This window comes from Salmo trutta, chromosome 32 (genome assembly GCF_901001165.1).
Source record: "Salmo trutta chromosome 32, fSalTru1.1, whole genome shotgun sequence".
Taxonomy (NCBI): domain Eukaryota; kingdom Metazoa; phylum Chordata; class Actinopteri; order Salmoniformes; family Salmonidae; genus Salmo; species Salmo trutta.
In genome coordinates this window covers 7203615-7225694 of record NC_042988.1, presented here as the reverse complement: position 1 = coordinate 7225694, position 22080 = coordinate 7203615, and the positions used below count along the sequence as shown (strand labels likewise).

General features: G+C 44.1%; 1 protein-coding gene across 2 annotated transcripts in view; it reads right to left on the bottom strand.

Annotated features, from left to right (window-relative positions):
• Window positions 1-22080, bottom strand: part of LOC115170939 (corticotropin-releasing factor receptor 1) — a 183312-nt gene that overhangs the window by 51615 nt on the left and 109617 nt on the right. For both annotated transcript variants that reach the window (XM_029727338.1, XM_029727339.1), the window contains one exon: window positions 6601-6707. In XM_029727338.1, coding sequence (XP_029583198.1) covers window positions 6601-6707 — 107 coding nt within the window. The remainder of the gene's footprint in view (window positions 1-6600; window positions 6708-22080) is intronic.

The following is a 22080-nucleotide window of genomic DNA, read 5'->3' as shown; positions in this document are numbered from 1 at the left end:
AGTCAGCTATCTGCGTGACTGGTTAGTGAATCTGCTTGCTCAACAGCAGGCTATTGGTCTTGACCTTTTCTGGAGGATGTAACGCTGGAGTGTGTGTGGGGAATGGGAATTGCATCTGTGTGTGTGTGTGTGTGTGTGTGTGTGTGTGTGTGTGTGTGTGTGTGTGTGTGTGTGTGTGTGTGTGTGTCTGTGTGTGTGAGTACATGTTACCCATCAAGATAATGGCTTGCCTTAGATGGGTCACTGGGTCTCTCTATAATGACACAATGTCTAAAACTACCTCGTCCTCAAGGTTAGAGAGTACCTGGGTATTGAAGCAAAGTAGCATAATCAATGGTTCCAGAATGCCTTGAAGGTTGTCATAAATTACTCCCATCACCCCAATCATCAAGAAGTCTCTTTATGGAGTTGTAAGGATTAAGGGCATGACTTCAATCTCCTCAGCCTCTCCCCTTCTCTGGCCATCAGATTTGCCCTTGACGTAGCTGGTACGCAACATTCATTGGGCTTTTGGAAGGTGCTACAGTTTGAAGTCCCAAACTATGTTATTAGTACTATGGTTAGGGTAGAATTAGTTTAAAAAGTCGTTAGTGAAGCGAAGTGAAATTAGACAGACACGTGGCTGAGATCCATTAAACCAAATATAGACTGAACATAGCGCCATTGGCTACCCCAGGAAGCCCTTTGAAGCACTAACCAGCAGTGGGCTGAAGGCTCTGTTTCATATTTCGGAGCTCTGGTCTCTTGTAAATAAGAAAGCGGGATCAGGGACCCCCCTCCGGGAAAAAACATGCCACATCACTGTTAAAACAAGCCTGTAATCGTCCCCTTCATGTAACCGCAAAAGTGCCTTGGTTTACAATGAGGACATCTCTAAGTTGGGTAGAAGTGTTGTGGTACAGTATCTCTACAGCTTTTTGCTTTACTTTTCCTTATTGGTAGCAGACTGTCCCTTTCAACAGTGTGCTGTATTTATATCAATGATTTCCAGCTTGATTCAATGCAGATGTTAAGTTCATGTTTGATACCTTGGCAACAAAGGTCTTCAACAACATGTTTGAACTGGACCTCTGCAAACTGACTCTAATGGAGTGGGCTCAAGCAAAGTTAATAAAAAATAAGGCCATGGTGAAACATTGACTGGCACTAGGCTAAACAGCTTTTTGCCAGGTGAGCTGTGACAATCACTGATAGGCACCACTCCAGCCATCACACTAGGATGTGCGCTCTGAAAGTGGGCGAGCAGCTGCTTTGGGATCCAAAGTTCCACCACGTTTGTTCCAAGTGAGAACACTTACACTTACACTTTATTATATGAATAGTATCACCGTTTTGAGGGAGTTTGAGCTGCTGTACAGCCCAGGGCTCTGTGCTGAGTGGATCCTTACTACATGTGATCTCAAGGGCCTAGTGGTACAGTAGGGTTGACAGCAAACCCCTTCCCACATCACCACAGTTCCTCTCGTCTTACTGGCCTATCTCTTGGTTAATTTCCCTCTCCCCAGGGAGTCCTGTATCTTCACTATGCACATTCTTGAAAGCAGCAGCATTTCCCGTTTCATGCTTTAAACCCCATCCCCACTGTGAACGAACTTGGACAGCGTCATGGGCATTTTGCTGCAAACCAACCTGGTCTCAGAGCATTTTGTATTATTCTGTACATAAATCTGAGACACTCCATTTAGTATGATATGTTACGTTTGGTTACATAAGACAGATGTTTACTTAAGGCAAAAACAAAAGGAAGGTGGCTGGTCGGGGTGGATGGGTAGGCATATAACGGGAATGTCTAGCTACTCAAAGGTTGCGAGTTTGAAAATGATCACAGATCACTTCAGCATTTTAGCTAATTAGAAGCATTTTGCTACTTTTGAGCTACTTTGCAACTACTTAGAATATTAGCGAACCCTTCCCTTAACCCTTCCCATAACCATAGTTTAACTCTTTAACCTAACTCCTAAACTTAATCCTAACCCTATCTATCATGGGTCCTCAGATCTTCAAAAGGTTCTACAGCTACACTATTGAGAGCATCCTGACTGGTTGCATCACTGCCTGGTATGGCAACTGCTTGGCCTCAGCAGCAGGATGAAGAGGCACTACAGAGGGTAGTGTGAACGGCCCATCACATCACTGGGACAATGCTTCCTGCCATCCAGGACCTCTATACCAGGTGGTGTCAGAGGAGGCCCTAAAAAAAAGACTCCAGCCACCATAGTCATAGACTGTTCTCTCTGCTACCGTATGGCAAGCGGTACCGGAGCGCCAAGTCTAGGTCCAAGAGGCTTCTAAACAGCTTCTACCCCCAAGCCATAAGACTCCTGAACATCTAATCAATTGGCTACCCAGACTATTTGCATTTCCTCCCCACCCCACCTCACCCTCCTTACACCACTGGTACTTTCTGTTGTTGTCATCTATGCATAGCCACTTCAATAACTCTACCTACATGTACATACTACCTCAACTAACCGGTGCCCCTTCACATTTACTCTGTACTGGTACCCTCCTGTATATAGTCTCGTTATTGTTGTTTTACTGCTGCTCTTTAATTACTTGTTACTTTTATCTCTTATTCTTGCCTGCATTTTTTGAAACTGCATTGTTGGTTGGGGGCTCATAAGTAAGCATTTCACTGTTGTATTCGGCGCATCTGACTAATAAAATTTGATTTGATTTTGATTTGATCCCCTAGCCTAGCTAATGTTAGTGAGCTAACTAACATTAGCCATCTATCTAGAATTGTTAACATATTGTCACGCCCTGACCTAAGAGAGCTATTTTTTCTCTGTTTAGTTAGGTCAGGGTGTGATAGGGGGTGGGCATTCTGTTTGTGTTTATGTTTTGGCCTGGTATCGTTTCCAATCAGAGGCAGCTGTCTATCGTTGTCTCTGATTGGAAGCCATACTTAGGCAGCCTTTTCCCACTTGGTTTTCGTGGGTAGTTGTTTTCTGTTTCGTTAATGTAACCTGACAGAACTGTTAGCTGTCGTTTTGTTTCTTTTGACAAAGTGTTCGTTTTCATTAAAATACAATTATGAGCACTCAACACGCTGCGCCTTGGTCCCCTCTATACGACGCCCGTTACACGTAACATATAATACGAATTGTAATTCATAACATAACATTCGAAATATGCGATGGACATCCACAAATGAATACATACTATATAAAACTTAGAATATCATAAGCATTTCACTGTTGCATTCGGCGCATGTGACTAATAAAATTTGATTTGATAAATTAAGTCTCGGATTTACATACAAAGTAATACGAAATGCTCTGAGACCAGGTTGTATAAGCGCCTGCTCCTACACAAAATGAGGGGGGATAGATCAGGCAAAGATCCTGGTTAGCTACGTGAATAACGCCTCTGTCGTTTTCCCAACAGGGGGTTTTCCATTAGTGGATGACAGCAGTGCTGCTCTGCTTGTCCTTTTCCACTGACGCAGATTCCCCCTGGTGTGTTTCACAGTCCAAATGGCATATCACTGCGTTGGTAACACCCTGCCAGTGCAGTGCTGGGGTCCTGGGTATGTTCGCTGTCGGTGCGTTTCTCAGTTCACTGGGGAGCTGAGGGAAGCTGGCCAGGGGCCATCACTTCACACTGAGACCATGTGTCTCTGAGGTCTGTAGCCTCCTATCCTCTACATACCCTGTCTCTTCATCCTGCTGCTACGTCAGTATGGACGGGAATAGAATCCGCCAGGTCTTCCTAGTTCAGGGATCAGTGGAAAGTCAATGATCATCTGAAGTCGTTGTTTCCCTGATAATCTTTTTCTCTTTCGTAATCACTTAAGTGTTAAAATAATTGACGAATCATGAAGTCGTGTACAAAGTTTCCATGTGGTGGCAATTACAAAACTTGTGCACGAGAAATATCCACATGTATAACCCGAAAGTAATTTAGGTCCGCCCCAATTCAACATAATTAGATACACGTCAGCTGAAGTTCCCACACAAACAACTAAGCCCTCGTTCCATACGAAAGCACCTTTTCCTCTTTTACACTTATGCGTCTGTATATTTCAGTGCTCGGCAGTATCTTACCAAATGTCAGCAAGTGTGAACGAAAGGAGGGGTGAAGCAGAAGTGTTCTCCCATGGATGCTTTGTCTACAACTCAAACTCAGCAATACCGTTCACAGTGCATTGGGTGCCTTAACTCAGAGAGGCTTGAACAAGCAATGTGTTTACCCTCTTCTCACCGTTGTGTTCCCGGACTGAAAATAACCTCAAGTCATTCAATCTAAACTTGTCCGCACACTAAACCAGGCCTGGGGTCTTCACTGAGTTTGAATAGGAGGTTTAGGGCTATCCAAACAAAGTGTTACCGAAGCTTATGTGCAGACACTAAACCTCTTAAAAGTGGTTCCCTTGGCCGAGCTACCCAAACAATGCGCATGCATTGAATGCACTGATACTGTACAGCAAAGCATTACATGATCAAAGAAGAGCGTATACACTCAGGAGTGACAATGATGTGCATTGTTTTTTAACTGTACAATGCATTCAGGCAGTGAAGCTATTTTGATTCATCTCCGTAATCTGATAATCCTTCAAATTGTATTATCGATTTTGTAATCAGTCCTGAAGAGCAGATTAGATAGGATATAAAAGGAGGATATATAAAATAACTCAGTTTCAAGGGTGTAAAAAGAAAAAAAACGCACCTTTTGACTTTCGATTTTATGCCAAAAGACATTGAAGGCCTATAATCTATCAAAGCGAGGCATGTGAATGAGAAAGTACTCCTTTCAGGGACTTTTCTTCTGTCGTTACAGTACAAACAATGTATGACTCACACAGCTACCATTCTCCTGTGAGAGGTCTATACCCGTGAAGTAGCTAGAGGGGCTTTATAGCCAAAACATTTTTTTTTGTGTGTGTGTGTGAAATATTAAAAAGGACACCTTTATCACAGCCAGATCAAATGAAAAGATAAAACAGGCCGTGATTTCAGCGAGTTCAGCCCATGTGTGGAGAAGGAGTAATGAAGTCTCAGGGTGTATGTGTGTATGTGTGTGTCCATCCCAGACATCTGTTCCTGCTAGCTGTTTCATTTCAGTTTAGGAAGTAAACAGTAGACCAGCGCTGGCCGGTCTGTCTGCTACTTTACTTTTCCTGTCCTCTATTCTCTACATACATACAGTACGACCAATCCCAATAGCTTTATGACACACCACTCTCCATATTAGCTGAGATGGTAAGAGGTTAATAAACAGGGCACTGATGTTGAAGATGTAACTATTTTAACCAGATTGAGTGAGCCTAAAAAATCTTCCTCTGTCGTCTCAACTCAAATGAGGCTTCTTGATTGGAGCAATTGAAGCAGTGAGACAGTATCTTGCTGAAATGAATCGGACCAGATTAATCCAGGATAATCCGTTCTAAACAATCTCTTACACTATATGTTTAATCTCAGAGTCCAGATAATCTGTTTTGGTGTGGCCTTTGAGAAAACACAGACATGCGTGGTTTTTGGCTGACTGACATGTTGGGTTGTTAGTGACATGCTGTTTGTCACGCATCACTGCTTTCACCACCGCACAGTGCCTTCACTGGTCAACACATCCCAGACATAATTTCAACATCTAGTTTTGTTTTACATTTGGTTGAGTTGACAACTAACATGAACTCAATGTGAAATAAAATTTAAAAAATCACCTTATCATTGGATTGAGGTAAAACAATTCCCTTACGTTGATGACTTTTTTCAAATCCAATCACTTTTCCACGTTGATTCAACGTCATCACATTTTTTGCTTGAAATTATGTGGAAACAACGTTGACTCGACCAGTTTTTGAACAGCGGGTGAACCCTGGGAGTCCAGAATGAAACAGTCTCTCTCCTCTCACAAAACAAGATTGCGGTTGTGGGAACATGGAGTGGATTTCAGAGTGGATTTGTCCGTGTGTGTGTGTGTGTGTGTGTGTGTGTGTGTGTGTGTGTGTGTGTGTGTGTGTGTGTGTGTTTGTTCGTGCGTGCCTGTGTGTGTGAATGTATTTGAATAATACACGCCACTCCAGCAGGGCACACTTCACTAATATGCTGGACATATACAGGACAGAACCGAAACAAGGCTGCATTACACCTAGGTCAAACCAGCGCTGCATTACATTCACCACCTCATTCATCCAACCTTGTCATGAGTCAGAAAATCTATTTAGACATTGATGGGTCATGACAGAGCATGTACTGCAGGGTTGAGGGCCGGGCTGGTGGTACACATAATGACATATCCCCCCCCCCCCCCGGTGAGTGACAAGTATCGAGCACAAGAACGTGGATCCTGTCTACTGAGCCATAAAATAACACGAATCTCGGCAGGATTATTACAGAGTATTATGAACTATGGAATAATGGTATTTTCTTCTCGGTTTCATACTGTACTGTTTCATGTTGTATTGGCTTGAGTATGAAACACTTAGCCGTAACCAAGGCTATGGGGTTGTGTGGGTGTGACATCAGGACATAGGATGTGTTGACATGACGGAGGAACGTGAAGGAACGTAACAGACGGGTGTCGTGTTATTATCTGTTTGTTATGTGATGTGTTGATATGATGGAGGAATGACAGTAGGAGGACAGTGTTACTCACCTCAGCCTCATAAAGAGGATGAAGGCCACCAGCAGGGCTGCCAGAGAGATACAATGTCCCATGTAGTTTATGATCACCGCTATATGGTAGTGCAGCTTGCTCTTTTTCTGCAGAAAGGAGAGAAAAAAAGCCAGATAATACGCCAGAAAATACAGTAATATGCAAACAATAGTATGGACACACAAATCTATACCTGGCAGTGTACATCATTGGTCAAAGTTAAAAGATAGCTAATAACTTCATGAGAGATATTGTGCACTTTCGTATTGCCTACTGTTAAAAACAGTGCAAAACGTATCATCTATGAATCGTATTATGGACATTTCTTGGCATCCGACTATAAAGCGCTAGAGAGGGTAGCACGTATGTCCCGAGTACATCATGGGGGCGAGCTTCCTGCCATCTAGGACCTCTATGCCAGGCGGTGTCAGAGGAAGGCCCTAAAAATGTTATAAGAGTCCAGCCACCCAAGTCATAAACTGTTCTTTCTGCTACCGCACGGCAAGTGGTACCGGAGCACCAAGTCTGGGACCAAATGTCTCCCGAATAGCTTTTACCCCCAAGCCATAAGACTGCTAAACAGTTAATCAAATAGCTACCCGGACTATTTTCATTGATCCCCTTCTTTTTGTACAGACTCTCTTGCACTGGCTCTATGCACCCTCACTGGACTCTGCCCACACACTCACACATACTGCACTGACATTCCAACACACACACACTCACACATGGACAGACTTTCACACTCTTCACATATAGTACGCTGCTGCTACTCTGTTATCTATCCCGATTGCCTAGTCACTTTTACTCCTACCTACATGTACATATAACCTAAAATACCTCAACTAGCTCGTACCCCTGCACGTAACCCTAACTCGGTACCTGTACTCCTTGTATATAGCCTCGTTATAATTATTTGAGTTAATATTTCCTTTTTGTTATTTAGCAAATGTTTCTTACTTTTAATATCTGCATTGGGAAAGGGTTCATAAGTAAGCTTTTCACGGTAAAGTCTACACCTGTTGTACTCGGTGCATGTGATAAATACAATTACATTTGATTATGTGGTCTTTACATATGTCAATAGTTCATGCATTACAGCCTTCGCTCATGAGGTCATCATGTACAGCAGACTTTGCAAAGGATCTATAAAAGTCACATAATTGAATTTCATCTCTAAAAACAGTTTATAGTTTTTTACAATTGCTAACAAGAATTTACCTATACTTAAAATACTTTTTCTAAACTCTTAACACACCTACATCACACAATTAGCCAAATAGTTAATTTTCTGCTCAGAACCACATTTTATTCATTAAATATCAACTCTACATTTCAAAATGCAAAGAAACGTTCTCTACATACACTAACTCTATCACAACACGACAAACCCGACTCATTATCTTATCATTCTGTCAAAACAGTAGCACATGTTTTCTATCCATGAAGAACCTACAGTTGAAGTCGGAAGTTTACATACACTTAGGTTGAAGTCATTAAAACTCATTTTTCAACCACTCCACAAATTCTTGTAAACAATCTATAGTTTTGGCAAGTTGGTTAGGACATCTACTTTGTGCATGACACACGTAATTTTCCAACAATTGTTTACAGACAGATTATTTCACTTATAATTCACAGTATCACAATTCCAGTGGGTCAGAAGTTTACACACAGTCAACTTAGTATGCCTTTAAACAGCTTGGAAAATTCCCAAAAATGATGTCATGGCTTTAGAAGCTTCTGATAGGCTAATTGACATAATTTGAGTCAATTGGAGGTGTACCTGTGGATGTATTTCAAGGCCTACCTTCAAACTCAGTGCCTCTTTGCTTGACATCATGGGAAAATCAAAAGAAATCAGCCAAGATCTCAGGAAAAAAATTGTAGACCTCCACAAGTCTGGTTCACCCTTGGGAGCAATTTCCAAACACCTGCAGGTACCACGTTCATCTGTGCAAACAATAGTACGCAAGTATAAACACCATGTGACCACGCAGCCGCCATAGCGCTCAGGAAAGAGATGTGTTTTGTCTCCTAGAGATGAATGTACTTTGGTGCGAAAAGTGCAAATCAATCCCAGAACAACAGCAAAGGACCTTGGGTAGATGCTGGACAATACAGGTACGAAAGTATCTATATCCATAGTAAAACGAGTCCTATATCGACATTACCTGAAAGGTCGGTCAGCAAGGAAGAAGCCACTGCTCCAAAAACGCCATAAAAAAGCCAGACTACAGTTTGCAACTGCACATGGGGACAAAGATCATACTTTTTGGAGAAATGTCCTCTGGTCTGTTGAAACAAAAATAGAACTGTTAGGCCATAATGACCATCGTTATGTTTGGAGGAAAAAGGGGGAGGCTTGCAAGCTGAAGAACACCATCCCAACCGTGAAGTACGGGGGTGGCAGCATCATGTTGTAGGGGTGATTTGCTGCAGGAGGGTCTGGTGCACTTCACAAAATAGATGGCATCATGAGGTAGGAAAATTATGTGGATATATTGACGCAACATCTCAAGACATCAGTCAGGAAGTTAAAGCTTGGTTGCAAATGGGTCTTCCAAATGGACAATGACCCCAAGCATACTTCCAAAGTTGTGGCAAAATGGCTTAAGGACAACAAAGTCAAGGTATTGGAGTGGCCATCACAAAGCCCTGACCTCAATCCTATAGAAAATTTGTGGGCAAAACTGAAAAACCCTGTGCGAGCAAGGAGGCCTACAAACCTGATTCAGTTACACCAGCTCTGTCAGGAGGAATGGGTCAAAATTCACCAAATTTATTGTAGGAATCTTGTGGAAGGCTACCCAAAACCTTTAACCCAAGTTAATCAATTTAAAGGCAATGCTACCAAATACTAATTGAGTGTATGTCAACTTCTTACCCACTGGAAATGTGATGAAAGAAATGCAAGCTGAAATAAATCATTCTCTCTACTATTATTCTGACATTTCACATTCTTAAAATAAAGTGGTGATCCTAATTTACCTAAGACAGTGAATTTTTACTAGGATTAAATGTCAGGAATTGTGAAAAACTGTGTTTAAATGTATTTGGCTAAGGTGTATGTAAACTTCCGACTTCAACTGTATTGTCACGGTTGTCGTTGGTGAATGAGGACCAAAATGCAGCAGGTACGTGTATGCTCATATTTAGATTTATTAACTTACAAAAAACAACTGAATACAAAATAACAAAACTACTAGAACTAACAAACGAACAACAAAACAGTCTGGCAAAGCCTAGGGCTGAACACAGAACAATCACCCACCAAAACACAAACACAAACACACCCTCATTTATGAGACTCTCAATCAAAGGCAGATAGAAAACACCTGCCTTCAACTGAGAGTCCCAACACCAATTCACCAGACATAGAAACAGACATACTAGACTCCACATAGAACTACCTAGACATAAACCAAACCCCGGACATACTAAATCAAACACCCTTTACACAAACACACCACCCCGAACCACATAAAACAAATACCCTCTGTCACGCCCTGACCAAACTACAAAACAATTAACCTTATATACTGGCCAGGACGTGACAGTACCCCCCCCTTAAAGGTGCTACCCCAGAAGCACCTTAACACAAAAAAAATTACCCCCAAACAATACCCAAAAGAAAATTCCCCCTTACTAAAGGGAGGGAAGGGAGGGTGGCTGCCGTCAACGACGGCACTGTGCTACACCCCCCCTCCCCAACCCACCTATATTGGAGGCGGCTCCGGCTCAGGCCGTTCCAGGCTGTCTGGGCAGTCTGGCAGCTCGGGACGGTCAGGGCAGTCTGGCAACTCGGGACGGTCAGGGCAGTCTGGCAACTCGGGACGGTCAGGGCAGTCTGGCAACTCGGGCAGGTCAGGGCAGTCTGGCAACTCGGGCAGGTCAGGGCAGTCTGTCAGCTCAGGGCAGTCTGGGCAGTCTGGCCACTCCGGCAGTTCAGGGCAGTCTGGCCACTCCGGCAGTTCAGGGCAGTCTGGCCACTCCGGCAGTTCAGGGCAGTCTGGCCACTCCGGCAGTTCAGGGCAGTCTGGCCACTCCGGCAGTTCAGGGCAGTCTGTCAGCTCGGGGCAGTCTGGGCAGTCTGTCCACTCCGGCAGTTCAGGGCAGTCTGGCCACTCCGGCAGGTCAGGGCAGTCTGGCCACTCCGGCAGGTCAGGGCAGTCTGGCCACTCCGGCAGGTCAGGGCAGTCTGGCCACTCCGGCAGTTCAGCGCAGTCTGGCCACTCCGGCAGTTCAGCGCAGTCTGGCCACTCCGGCAGTTCAGCGCAGTCTGGCCACTCCGGCAGTTCAGCGCAGTCTGGCCACTCCGGCAGTTCAGCGCAGTCTGGCCACTCCGGCAGTTCAGCGCAGTCTGGCCACTCCGGCAGTTCAGCGCAGTCTGGCCACTCCGGCAGTTCAGCGCAGTCTGGCCACTCCGGCAGTTCAGCGCAGTCTGGCCACTCCGGCAGTTCAGCGCAGTCTGGCCACTCCGGCCGTTCAGCGCAGTCTGGCCACTCCGGCAGTTCAGCGCAGTCTGGCCACTCCGGCAGTTCAGCGCAGTCTGGCCACTCCGGCAGTTCAGCGCAGTCTGACCACTCCGGCGACTGTTGACTGGCGGGCAGCTCCGACGACTGTTGACTGGCGGGCAGCTCCGACGACTGTTGACTGGCGGGCAGCTCCGACGACTGTTGACTGGCGGGCAGCTCCGACGACTGTTGACTGGCGGGCAGCTCCGACGACTGTTGACTGGCGGGCAGCTCCGACGACTGTTGACTGGCGGGCAGCTCCGACGACTGTTGACTGGCGGGCAGCTCCGACGACTGTTGACTGGCGGGCAGCTCCGACGACTGTTGACTGGCGGGAAGCTCCGGCGACTGTTGACTGGCGAGGCTGGGTTTACGCACTTGCCGTTTAGTGCGGGGAGCGGGAACAGGACGAGTCGGACTGGGTGGCCGCACTTCCGGGTCCGCACGAGAGACAGGAGCTGGAAACCCAGGGCTATGGAGGTGCACAGCCGGTCTAGATCTTACCTCCTGCACAACCCGCCTTGGCTCGATGGAACTAGTAGCCCTGCACGAGCGGAGTGCTCGTACAGGGCAGACTGGGCTGTGCAGGGGCTTGATGGTAGCCGTGCGTAGAGCGGGAGTTGGGTAGCCTGGTCCTCGGAGGCGTACCGGCGACCAGATGCGCTGCGCAGGCATCCTCCTACCAGGCTGGATGCCCGCTCTAGCACGGCACCTGCGAGGGGCTGGAATAACTCGCACCGGACTGTGCGTGCGTATGGGTGAGATATTGCGCTTCTCAGCGAAACATGGCGCTCCCCACCTCATACGCTCCTCCATATAACCACGGGTAGCTGGCCTCCGGCTCTTCCTAGGCCTAGCCAAACTACCCGTGTGCCCCCCCCCAAAATTTTCTTGGGGGTGCCTCTCGTGCTTCAACGCCAGTCTTGTCCCTCGGAAACGTTCCCGGTCCATACCAGCCTTACTCCTATCCTCTCTCTCGCGTACCACCTGTTTCCAAGGAAGGCGATCTTTCCCTGCTTGGATCTCCTCCCAAGTGTAGGAGCCTTCTCCCTCCAAGATCTCCTCCCAAGTCCATCTCTCTCGTTTGTCCTCTTCGAAAATCCTCCGCTCCTTCCTCTGCTGCTTGGTCCTTTGGTGGTGGGTGATTCTGTCACGGTTGTCGTTGGTGAATGAGGACCAAAATGCAGCAGGTACGTGTATGCTCATATTTAGATTTATTAACTTACAAAAAACAACTGAATACAAAATAACAAAACTACTAGAACTAACAAACGAACAACAAAACAGTCTAGCAAAGCCTAGGGCTGAACACAGAACAATCACCCACCAAAACACAAACACAAACACACCCTCATTTATGAGACTCTCAATCAAAGGCAGATAGAAAACACCTGCCTTCAACTGAGAGTCCCAACACCAATTCACCAGACATAGAAACAGACATACTAGACTCCACATAGAACTACCTAGACATAAACCAAACCCCGGACATACTAAATCAAACACCCTTTACACAAACACACCACCCCGAACCACATAAAACAAATACCCTCTGTCACGCCCTGACCAAACTACAAAACAATTAACCTTATATACTGGCCAGGACGTGACATGTATAGTCAATCATAGCACAACGACTTTCAAAATATTAACATTTGATGGCATTACAAAAACTGTATTACATTTCATGTTTCAGTTCTACCTGCACACAATATGAAATATATATTTTTTTATAATTCAGTTTCCTTTCACTGTAAACCACTCTACATTTTCTGGTTGAGTGTCGAATGTGTGCATTTTTTGCAACATACTATCTTTACTTTATAGAATGTACAGTAGCAAAAAATAGTAAGTGACAGAATTGTTGCAGTAAAAGCTTAGCAACATGAAATTGCTGCCAGTAATCAACAAAAAATCCAACATACATGGTCTTTGGTTCCAAACGTGTAAAAATAAAACACAATTACAGTAAGAAAAGGCACAGAAGGGGAAAAAAACTAAAATGCACAGTCCTGTTCTAATCTATACAATCTTCAGCATTTGGCCACATGTTCTCGTCCACATCACATCTTATGTCATCTCTCGCTATGCACCTTGGATATAAACGCTTGGCATGCCTTATCGACCCCTGGCAGTCTTCAGCTGAGATGTCTCTGCAGCCGGCATCCATTGCATCCAGGAGGGACATTTGGTAATGTGGCCAATGATCATACACTTTCCACGTCCAGGCAGACTAAAATTCCTCAATGGGGTTGAGGAAAGGCGAGGAGGGGGGAGGAAAAGGGAAACCATTCTTGGATGGGCTGCAAACCAGTTTGATTGCATGTGAATGGTGGAATGCTACATTGTCCCATGCAATCACAAATGTCCTCATGTTTCCTCCCAGCGGTTCCCTTTCTGCTTCTGGCACCAGTTGTTGGTGGATGTCATCTAAAAACAAAAGAAGGCGCTCAGTATTGTAGGGACCAATCTGGCATTTCTGCAGGACCAAACCAGCACTCGAGATTGCAGCACACATTGTGATATTTTCTCCTCTCTGACCCGGCACATCAACGGAGGCCCTTTTCCCGATTACGTTTCTTTCCCGCCGACGTGTTTCTGCCAGGTTAAACCCTGCCTCGTCTACATAAATGATTTCATGTGGGGTCTGATTAGCCTCCAACTCTATGACTCTCTGAAAAAAAAACAGTATGTGTAAATGCTTTTCAGTATGTCCTACTGTATGTACTGTAACCCATGTTTACATGTAGAGTAGCATAGTGTAAAACTCACTATAGAACAAGACATTGGATAGACACCATACCTGGGCGTGCCGGAGTTCCTTGACCTTTCAAAAGGAACTGTGTACAACTCTGTGTTTGGTCAGAGTCCGAGCAATGGTAGTCAGGCTGATGCTTTCCACATTGTGAATTACCAGGTTGTCCTCTACAATTCTGGTATGAATTTCTCTCAATTTTAATGCATTGTCAGCAATGAACAATCCTACAATGGCATGCTCTTGGTCTTCACTGAGGAGCTTTCCTCCCTCCCCGGAGGGAGGAAGACGTCCTTTAGAGGAACAAAAATACAACATACATCTTTGCATTGAGACTGGTGGCCTACAGTTACCGTGACACATAGCAACAGTAATGATAGAAGAAGCCCTTGTGAAATGCATTACTTACCTGTGGGTTTGTTGAAAATTCTGGATAATGGAAGCCACGGTTGACTGTCTGAGATTAGGCTGGACTCTTTCACCAGCCTCTCTCAGTGATAGAACATGGTTTATCACATGGTCTATGATGGTGGCTCTTATTTCGTCAGTGACAACAGATCTTACTCTCCTTTGAACACCACCACACATTCTTACTCCTCTCCCCCTACCTCTCCTTCTTCATTGTCCTGGTCCAACTACTCCTCTCCCTGGTCCAACTACTCCTCTCCCTGGTCCAGCTACTCCTCTCCCTGGTCCAGCTACTCCTCTCCCTGGTCCAGCTACTACTCTGCCTAGTCCAGCTACTCCTCTGCCTGGTCCAGCTACTCCTCTGCCTGGTCCAGCTACTCCTCTGCCTGGTCCAGCTACTCCTCTGCCTGGTCCAGCTACTCCTCTGCCTAGTCCAGCTACTCCTCTGCCTGGTCCAGCTACTCCTCTGCCTGGTCCAGCTACTCCTCTCCCTGGTTCAACTATTCCTCTCCCTTGTCCAGACATAATCTTTTCTCTCTCTGCTCCTCTGTGTTGTTCTGTCTCCACATTGAACCAAATCAATCCAAATAGTCCACTTTTTACTGTGTATGTCCATGTAATTGAAAGAACTTTAACACCTGGCTATGTCTCCCATTGAGATTAGAATCAGCTGTGGTTGGTCTATTTAACACAACTTAAAGTAAATCAGCTATTTCTCAATGTTTCAATGATCTATTCATTCAAAAATACTTATCGACTGTTTCAATATAGCTTTTGAGCTCCTGTTATTGCAGAAGTAGAGGCTTTACACTATATTTAAGGTTTTAAACATTAGGTCTTCATTTCTGGCACACTGTGTGCAAGCATTTGTGAAAAAGACAAGAAAGATCCATAATTTTGGTATTGGGTAAGCTTGTATGTAAAGAAAATGTAAGCATTTTAGAAACGTGTTAATTGACTACATATTCTGTGAAAACAACATGAATTGTGTTATTGGTATGGTCCACAACAGACGGATGTTGTGCTAATTGTGTTTAGAGTTTTGAAAATGTGACTACAGATTGCACAAAAGGATATTAGCGATTGTAAAAAACTGTAATATGTCTGTCTGTCTGTATGTATTATGTACTGTTAGAACAGTCTGGTATTGAATAGATAGAGTCAAAGTGCAGAGGTTTGAGTTGACACTGGATTTTATGACTTCCCATCATTATCTGTGAAAAAGGCCCCTGTATAACTCAACCAGATGGCATTTTATAAGGGACAAGACGATCACTGTTGACATTAATATCAATGTGCAATGAGTGATATCAAATATCACATATTGGTCATTTAGTCAATTTCATTGACATCAAACAGGGAAATGATATGTCATTGGTACTTTAAATCACATCTTTACTTTACACCATTTAAATGTTCACATTCTCATACAGTTAACACCTCTGGGGCAACTGTCTCTCACCTTCTCTACAAACAAAAGCCCCTCATCTCTTTTCTTTTCAGAGATGACTCTTCGCATACTTCCTCCCAGTCTTCTTTCTGGACATGTTGTTCTGCACCTGTTGTCATTACCTCATCACAGAGCACACCTTCTAGTGTTTTTCTCTCTCTCTGTCTCTCTCTGTCTCTCTCTGTCTCTCTCTGTCTCTCTTTGTCTCTCTCTCTCTCTCTCTCTCTCTCTCTCTCTCTCTCTCTCTCTCTCTCTCTCTCTCTCTCTCTCATCCCCCACACTATTGTAATTTCGGAGAACTTGATAGTGGGGGGGGGGGTGGTGGTGGGGACTAAGATCTACTAACAGACAAAGAAACAAAAACAAACTAGCGCTATTCATTTACATAAAGAATCTCAAAGCGCTTTATAGCAACACAAAAAAGAAAAGCAATTTTAAAAAATGAGACAGAAGGTCAAGAGAGGGTTGGAAAGTTCACGGCTTGAATGGTCATCGGAGGGAAGTGGTCAATGGGGGAAAGCAAGCAAAGGTGGTCTCTGGACATGGTCTCTAACATGGTGATCGTACACAGCCCTGAGGCATCTCTTTCTCTTTCCTGGCTGAGCAGTAGCAGCATTCAGAGCAGCCCCCAAACAAACACAGCGAAGGCAAGCTGTAACTCATCCCATCATACCAACCCATAGTGAAAACAACTGCCAGGTTCATAAGGATCACTTTACATAGGGTCTCACACATGGTAACAATGATCCTAATGCTCCGACTGGCAACAGTTTCTTAGAAATATTCATATTCTTGCTGGGCCTGAGGGAAACAGATGTCAGGGAGGGATCCAGAGTGCTTCTGTGGACATCTTTCCTGGCCTCTATCTATTTAATTATGCAATTGGGACAGACCGGATAGTCCTAGCATACGATGTGGTACACAGGCTTGCATCTATCTAACTATCCATCTATCCATCTATCCATCCATCCATCCATCCACCCACCCACACACATCAGCAGGACATGCATGTGTATTGGATATGTGCCGGTGTGTAAGGACAGGCTGTTTTTGTATTTGTTCAAGAGTTAATATGTTTATTGAAACATCGGAGGCTGTGAGCCTTGTGTTGTGTGTCTGACCTCCCTGAAACCTGACAGATAAGAACAAGGCTCGTATGTTTTGTCACGTAACGCTGGTCCGCGGAGGGGGAGGATAGGTGGAGGCTTTTTGATGGCAGTGCCCAGCCGCCTCCCACTCTTAGAGGCCAGCCTTCCCGCTGGCCAAATCTGTCACCAATTTCCTCCTGCCCTCTTAAAGGAGGCCAGGGAAAGCTCTCCGAGCCAATAAAACAGGACAGGGAGAACGGAGGAGCAACATGCCATGCAGAGCCAAACATAGGGAGCAGGCTGCATCGCCAGCCTATGAACAGTAGGGATGGCTGGGCCCTCATCTCATTTCTACTGGCTCCCCTGCCTCTCCTTCTGCTGCAGTGCTGTTTTAGATAAACTATTATTTTAGTTTGATGTTTATATGAATGACACCTGATGATGACTAAGATCTGTGATTATAGGAAACATTTGTGCCATTGGTACACAATGGCATGTGTTAAGACTGAGTCAGAGATTTGAGCTGGTACATTCAGTTGGTATTTAGCCATGTGGTAAAATTACTTTTGGCTTTGTACTTTGGAACACAGAGAGCATCTCACTTGTAGAGCTGATATTTTACTGATACATTTGAAATCTGCAAGAGGAAATTCCAGCACCTTGAAACTGTAAATGGACATACAGTAGTGATTGGTAAAAGTGGGTGAGAGAGAAAAAAAAGCAGGTTGAAAGGGGTTCCCGCTAAAACACATCCATGAGTTTTCCTTTATTTCTTGCGAGGCAGGCTAACAATCCGCAGTATGTGCAAAACATGATCCTCTCCCCACCTTTTGTTTTAGTTATAAGACAGTGCTCTGATCCAGAAGTAGCAGTTATACTCATAGTTTCATTCGCTCTGTGCCCAACTGTCTTCCCCACTACTCTTTGTGAAAAATGTTAAATTCATCCTATCTGCTGTTTCTAGCAGGGCTATCTTGATCTCGCAGGTGGAGGAGTCTCTTTTACCTCATGCTGCAACACTGCTTAATCTACACTCTCCTGTCTGCTATCTGTGCCTGTGTCTCTCTCTCTGTGCTGTGCTTTAACTTTGGGGAAAATAGCTTTGTCATTCACAAATGCACCAATGAGTACCTTGTATTCTGTATAAAACAGGAACTCTGGGATGTAGGGCAGACATTGGGATGCATTTTTTACTCAGAAATGAGTCCCTCATTGCTCATTTGTCTGCCTCAGCATAACGAGACATGGTGATAGTACTATGTCCTGAGGCATCTCTTTCTCTTTCCTGGCAGAGCAGCAGCATCCCCCTAACGCACAGTGTAGGCAAGATGTAATTCGACAAGATAACTTGCCTGAGTCAGTTGTTGTCCCCCATGAGGAAATAAGGGGGGGGACTATGGATCTGTCTCCGTATGTTCGTCACAGTCGATATCGCAGACACCACTGGTGAATGAGACGTCTTTCCATGGAGATGGAGATCCGACATTTACAAAATTACACTGATTGGCCCAAGGGGGGGGGGGGGGGGGGGCGCTATAGTAATCAAATTAAAACTTTGAACAAGCATATCTCCAGTCCCGTTTGAGCTACATTCATGAAATGTTGTACATATATGCAGCCCCCGATGAAAAACATGTTTCCCATAAGGACCTATAAGCATTGCCCATTAACAATTTATTTGGATTTTGATGTGTGCTTGGGGTTATTGTCTTGCTGGAAGATCCACTTGCGGCCAACTTTAAGCCTCCTGGCAGAGGCATTTTTGGCTAAAATATCCTGGTACTGGGTGAAGGTCATGATGCCATTGACCTTATCAAGGGCCTCAGGACTAGTGGAAGCAAAATAGCTCCATAACATCAAAGATCCACCACCATATTTTACAGTAGATATGAGGTTCTTTTCTGCTCATGCATTCTCATTTGGACACCAAACCCACCACTGGTGTGTGTGTCCAAAGAGCTCTATGTTCATGTCATCCAACAAATGCAAATGCCTTGAGTTTGCTAAACAGCATTAGCACTTGGATGGGAACTGGTGCTTTAGTCAGGTGACATGAACATAGAGCTCATGGACAGAAAAGAACCCCATACCTACTTTAACATCTTTATCAAGGGTGTTAATAATTTCGGACTCCACTGTATATGCATCTCCTCATGAGAAACAAGCATCCCATAAGGACCTATAAGCTCTGCCTATAAAATGTTCCACAATTTAGACTTGTTGTCCCCCATGATTGTGAGGGGAATATACACTACCGCTCAAAAGTTTGGGATCACATAGAAATGTCCATGTTTTTGAAAGAAAAGCAATTTTTTTGCCCATTAAAATAACATCAAATTGATCAGAACTACAGTGTAGACATTGTTAATGTTGTAAATGACTATTGTAGCTTTGTAGATTTGTAATGGAATATCTACATAGGCGTACATAGGCCCATTATCAGCAACCACCACTCCTGTGTTCCAATGGCACGTTCTGTTAGCTAATCCAAGTTTATCATTTTAAAAGGCAAATTAAGTTGGAATAATTGTCACTAATTGCCCCAAGGGGGGGCACTGCATCATTTATGGATGACATGTTTACTGTTGCCTTGTTTCTTTGTGCACTTGCTTTCATAGTTGAGCGATTTTTTTTTTACCTTCTTTTGTCTTTGGCCCATCTACCGAAGCCCAGAGAGCCTAATTTTCAACCCGAGTTCACATATACAACACGTGAAAAGCATTGGGCCAGTAAGTATTTTATTTCATGTCAAGTCTGTGGACCTGAGTGACAAGCAGCCCTCTTTAGAGGCCATGATTGACCTGGGAAAATAGACTCTATGGCTATTTCTATAACCCCTGCCTCTGGGGCTCTGGTGACAATGATCTTTTCCTACCTTAACAAAGTGCTTTTTCTTGTTTAAGTGTACATGTGCCACAGTGGAATGGGATGGGGACATGTGCCTGCACTGGTGTCGTTTTAGTACAGCAGAACAGATATGTAGCAAATAAAAACAGTACAGTTGTGTGTGGTAAAAAAAAGTGTTTGTTTGCAATCATCTATTCGTCGTTTAAACCGGGGTAGTCAAGTCTTTAGGACATGGCTTCATTTCTTACCACATATGCCACTGGACTGGAATGAAGAACATTTCACAGTATTTTCCCCTTTCTATTACAAATGCATGCAGTAAATGACCAGATACACTACATACATAATTCAAGTCCATGATCATGGTAATCACATGAAAAGCAAAGGCTATATGACCTCTGGTACTGCCAAGTTCTTTTAAAACAAAAGAAACCTTAACATGACTCCTAACCCATGAGCTCTCTCCTACGGAGGGCCTAGCCCAGGGAAAGGAAACTTAAAAGCGGTGAACTAGCTATGTATTCCAGGGTCAAAGCTCATCATATCTGTTCCTCACTGTTTTAGTCTGTAAAGTTATAGGAGTGCAGCATTCTAGCGACAACAGCAATTCCTCCTTAAACAACCATTACCAGCTGAGCAACCACGATATAAACGATGGTGAATCATAAGCTAAATGCTCTCAAGGGTAGCTGGGATTTCAAGGAATGCAGGTTTGTGATTGGACCAAAAAGATTATAGCCTTTTGTCAGCTATAAGCTTTGCGGACCGGAAGATGCCCTAAAAAGCAGTTACTCAGCCCCCTCCTGCTGTGCTGGTATACGGAACAAATGGCGAGATCAAATTGAACATTTTGTAACCACACTGAAGTGGTTGACTCATCTTGTCAGTAGCCCACTGTGCTGTAAGTGGGTTAAAATGTTCTACAGGTGGAAAGGGCAAATTATCATTTACAACACGATCAAGCTAAAAACATAGTCAAAGACCTTCCCGGGGGAAAAAAATAACTTGCTTTTGTACTCTCCTGCTCTAAGATGAGGCTAGATCTTTCTTTGCTCCTCTCTGCATTCTGTCTTTCCCTGAAGGTGATATTGAATGCTGATGCTAGCAACACTGGCAGCAGATGGCTTTTATTCCTTCTCAACAAAACCTAGTCATATAAGTTTGGTCTACCACTATTTATGCAACCGGTGTTAAAACCCAGCACTTAAAAGTGTTCAAATTCAACAGTTACTGCATACCTCGTAAAATGTGTGAATTGCTGGCATAAACAGCTCCAACAAAAGAACCACTGTAGTCAGATATAGTGAATGCCAAAAAAGACTAATATAGTTAACCTTTTCCCTACTTGATTAAAAAATATTTGTAAGCAAAAGCTACACCCTAAAGGATTGCACACTTTCTGAATATCAGTAAAGGTCACTAGAACTACTTTTAATTAAGTGCATAGGGACCTTTGTATCTGCAAGGTGACACTGTTTTAATACAGTAGCACTGCTTTGCCACCGTCCTCAGTCTTTGAATAACCATGCCATTGATTCCCATACTGTTTTTAATTTTCCCTATACCACAAAGTTTGATTTTGTCAATGCGCAGCACCAACCTTCCCGATGCTTGGATCTGGATGAGCCAAACCACAAAGCAGTGGGCGTCTGAGGCGACAGGGTGCTCCCCTGTCTGAGTGGACTTATACATTTGCATGTGTATGTCCCTCAGGAAACAGATGGTGGGGAGAAGAGAGCAGGCAGTGTGCAGCCGTCTGCCCAGTGGCAAGGGGGTCCTAACACTTAGATGTTTGCCTGTTCACAATACTGCTAGCTAGCAGCTGTCTGCTTGCCAATGGCCATCACAATCAATCTGTGTAATTGGTTTTGGGAAAGGAGCTAATTTGTTTATTATATGACTCATAGTCCTGGAAGTGATGCATATACTATAGCTGTCAGAATCATTCAAATGAAGGTTGATGTTTTTTCAGGGAATGGAAAGGAAGGCAAAAAGGTCACAGGTCAAATGTGGGGTTAAAAAGTATTTCAGAGAAAAATGTCAATGTATAGCAAGAGTTATTATAAGGGAATCTAATTGACCTGTTTACAATCAATGGTACAGGCATTGTACCATTGATCAGCTTGATGTGAGAAGATTCACAGAAAATGTGTTTTTAGCTCACATTGTACAGTAGGTGAATCAAGTACTCAGGAGACCAAGCATACAGTACTACCTCACATTAACTTTCCTTCCCTCCAACCAGATCACCTCCATTACGCTCCATAATGATCTGGTCGATGTAAACAACCACTTATGCCTTGTTAAATACAAGCTACAAATAAGATAACAAGCCTATACATTATTCAAGCTCTCTCCCACTCGCTTATCCTCCCAAAACAACCCATGATACATATTTTAGCTGGCAGAAGGCAT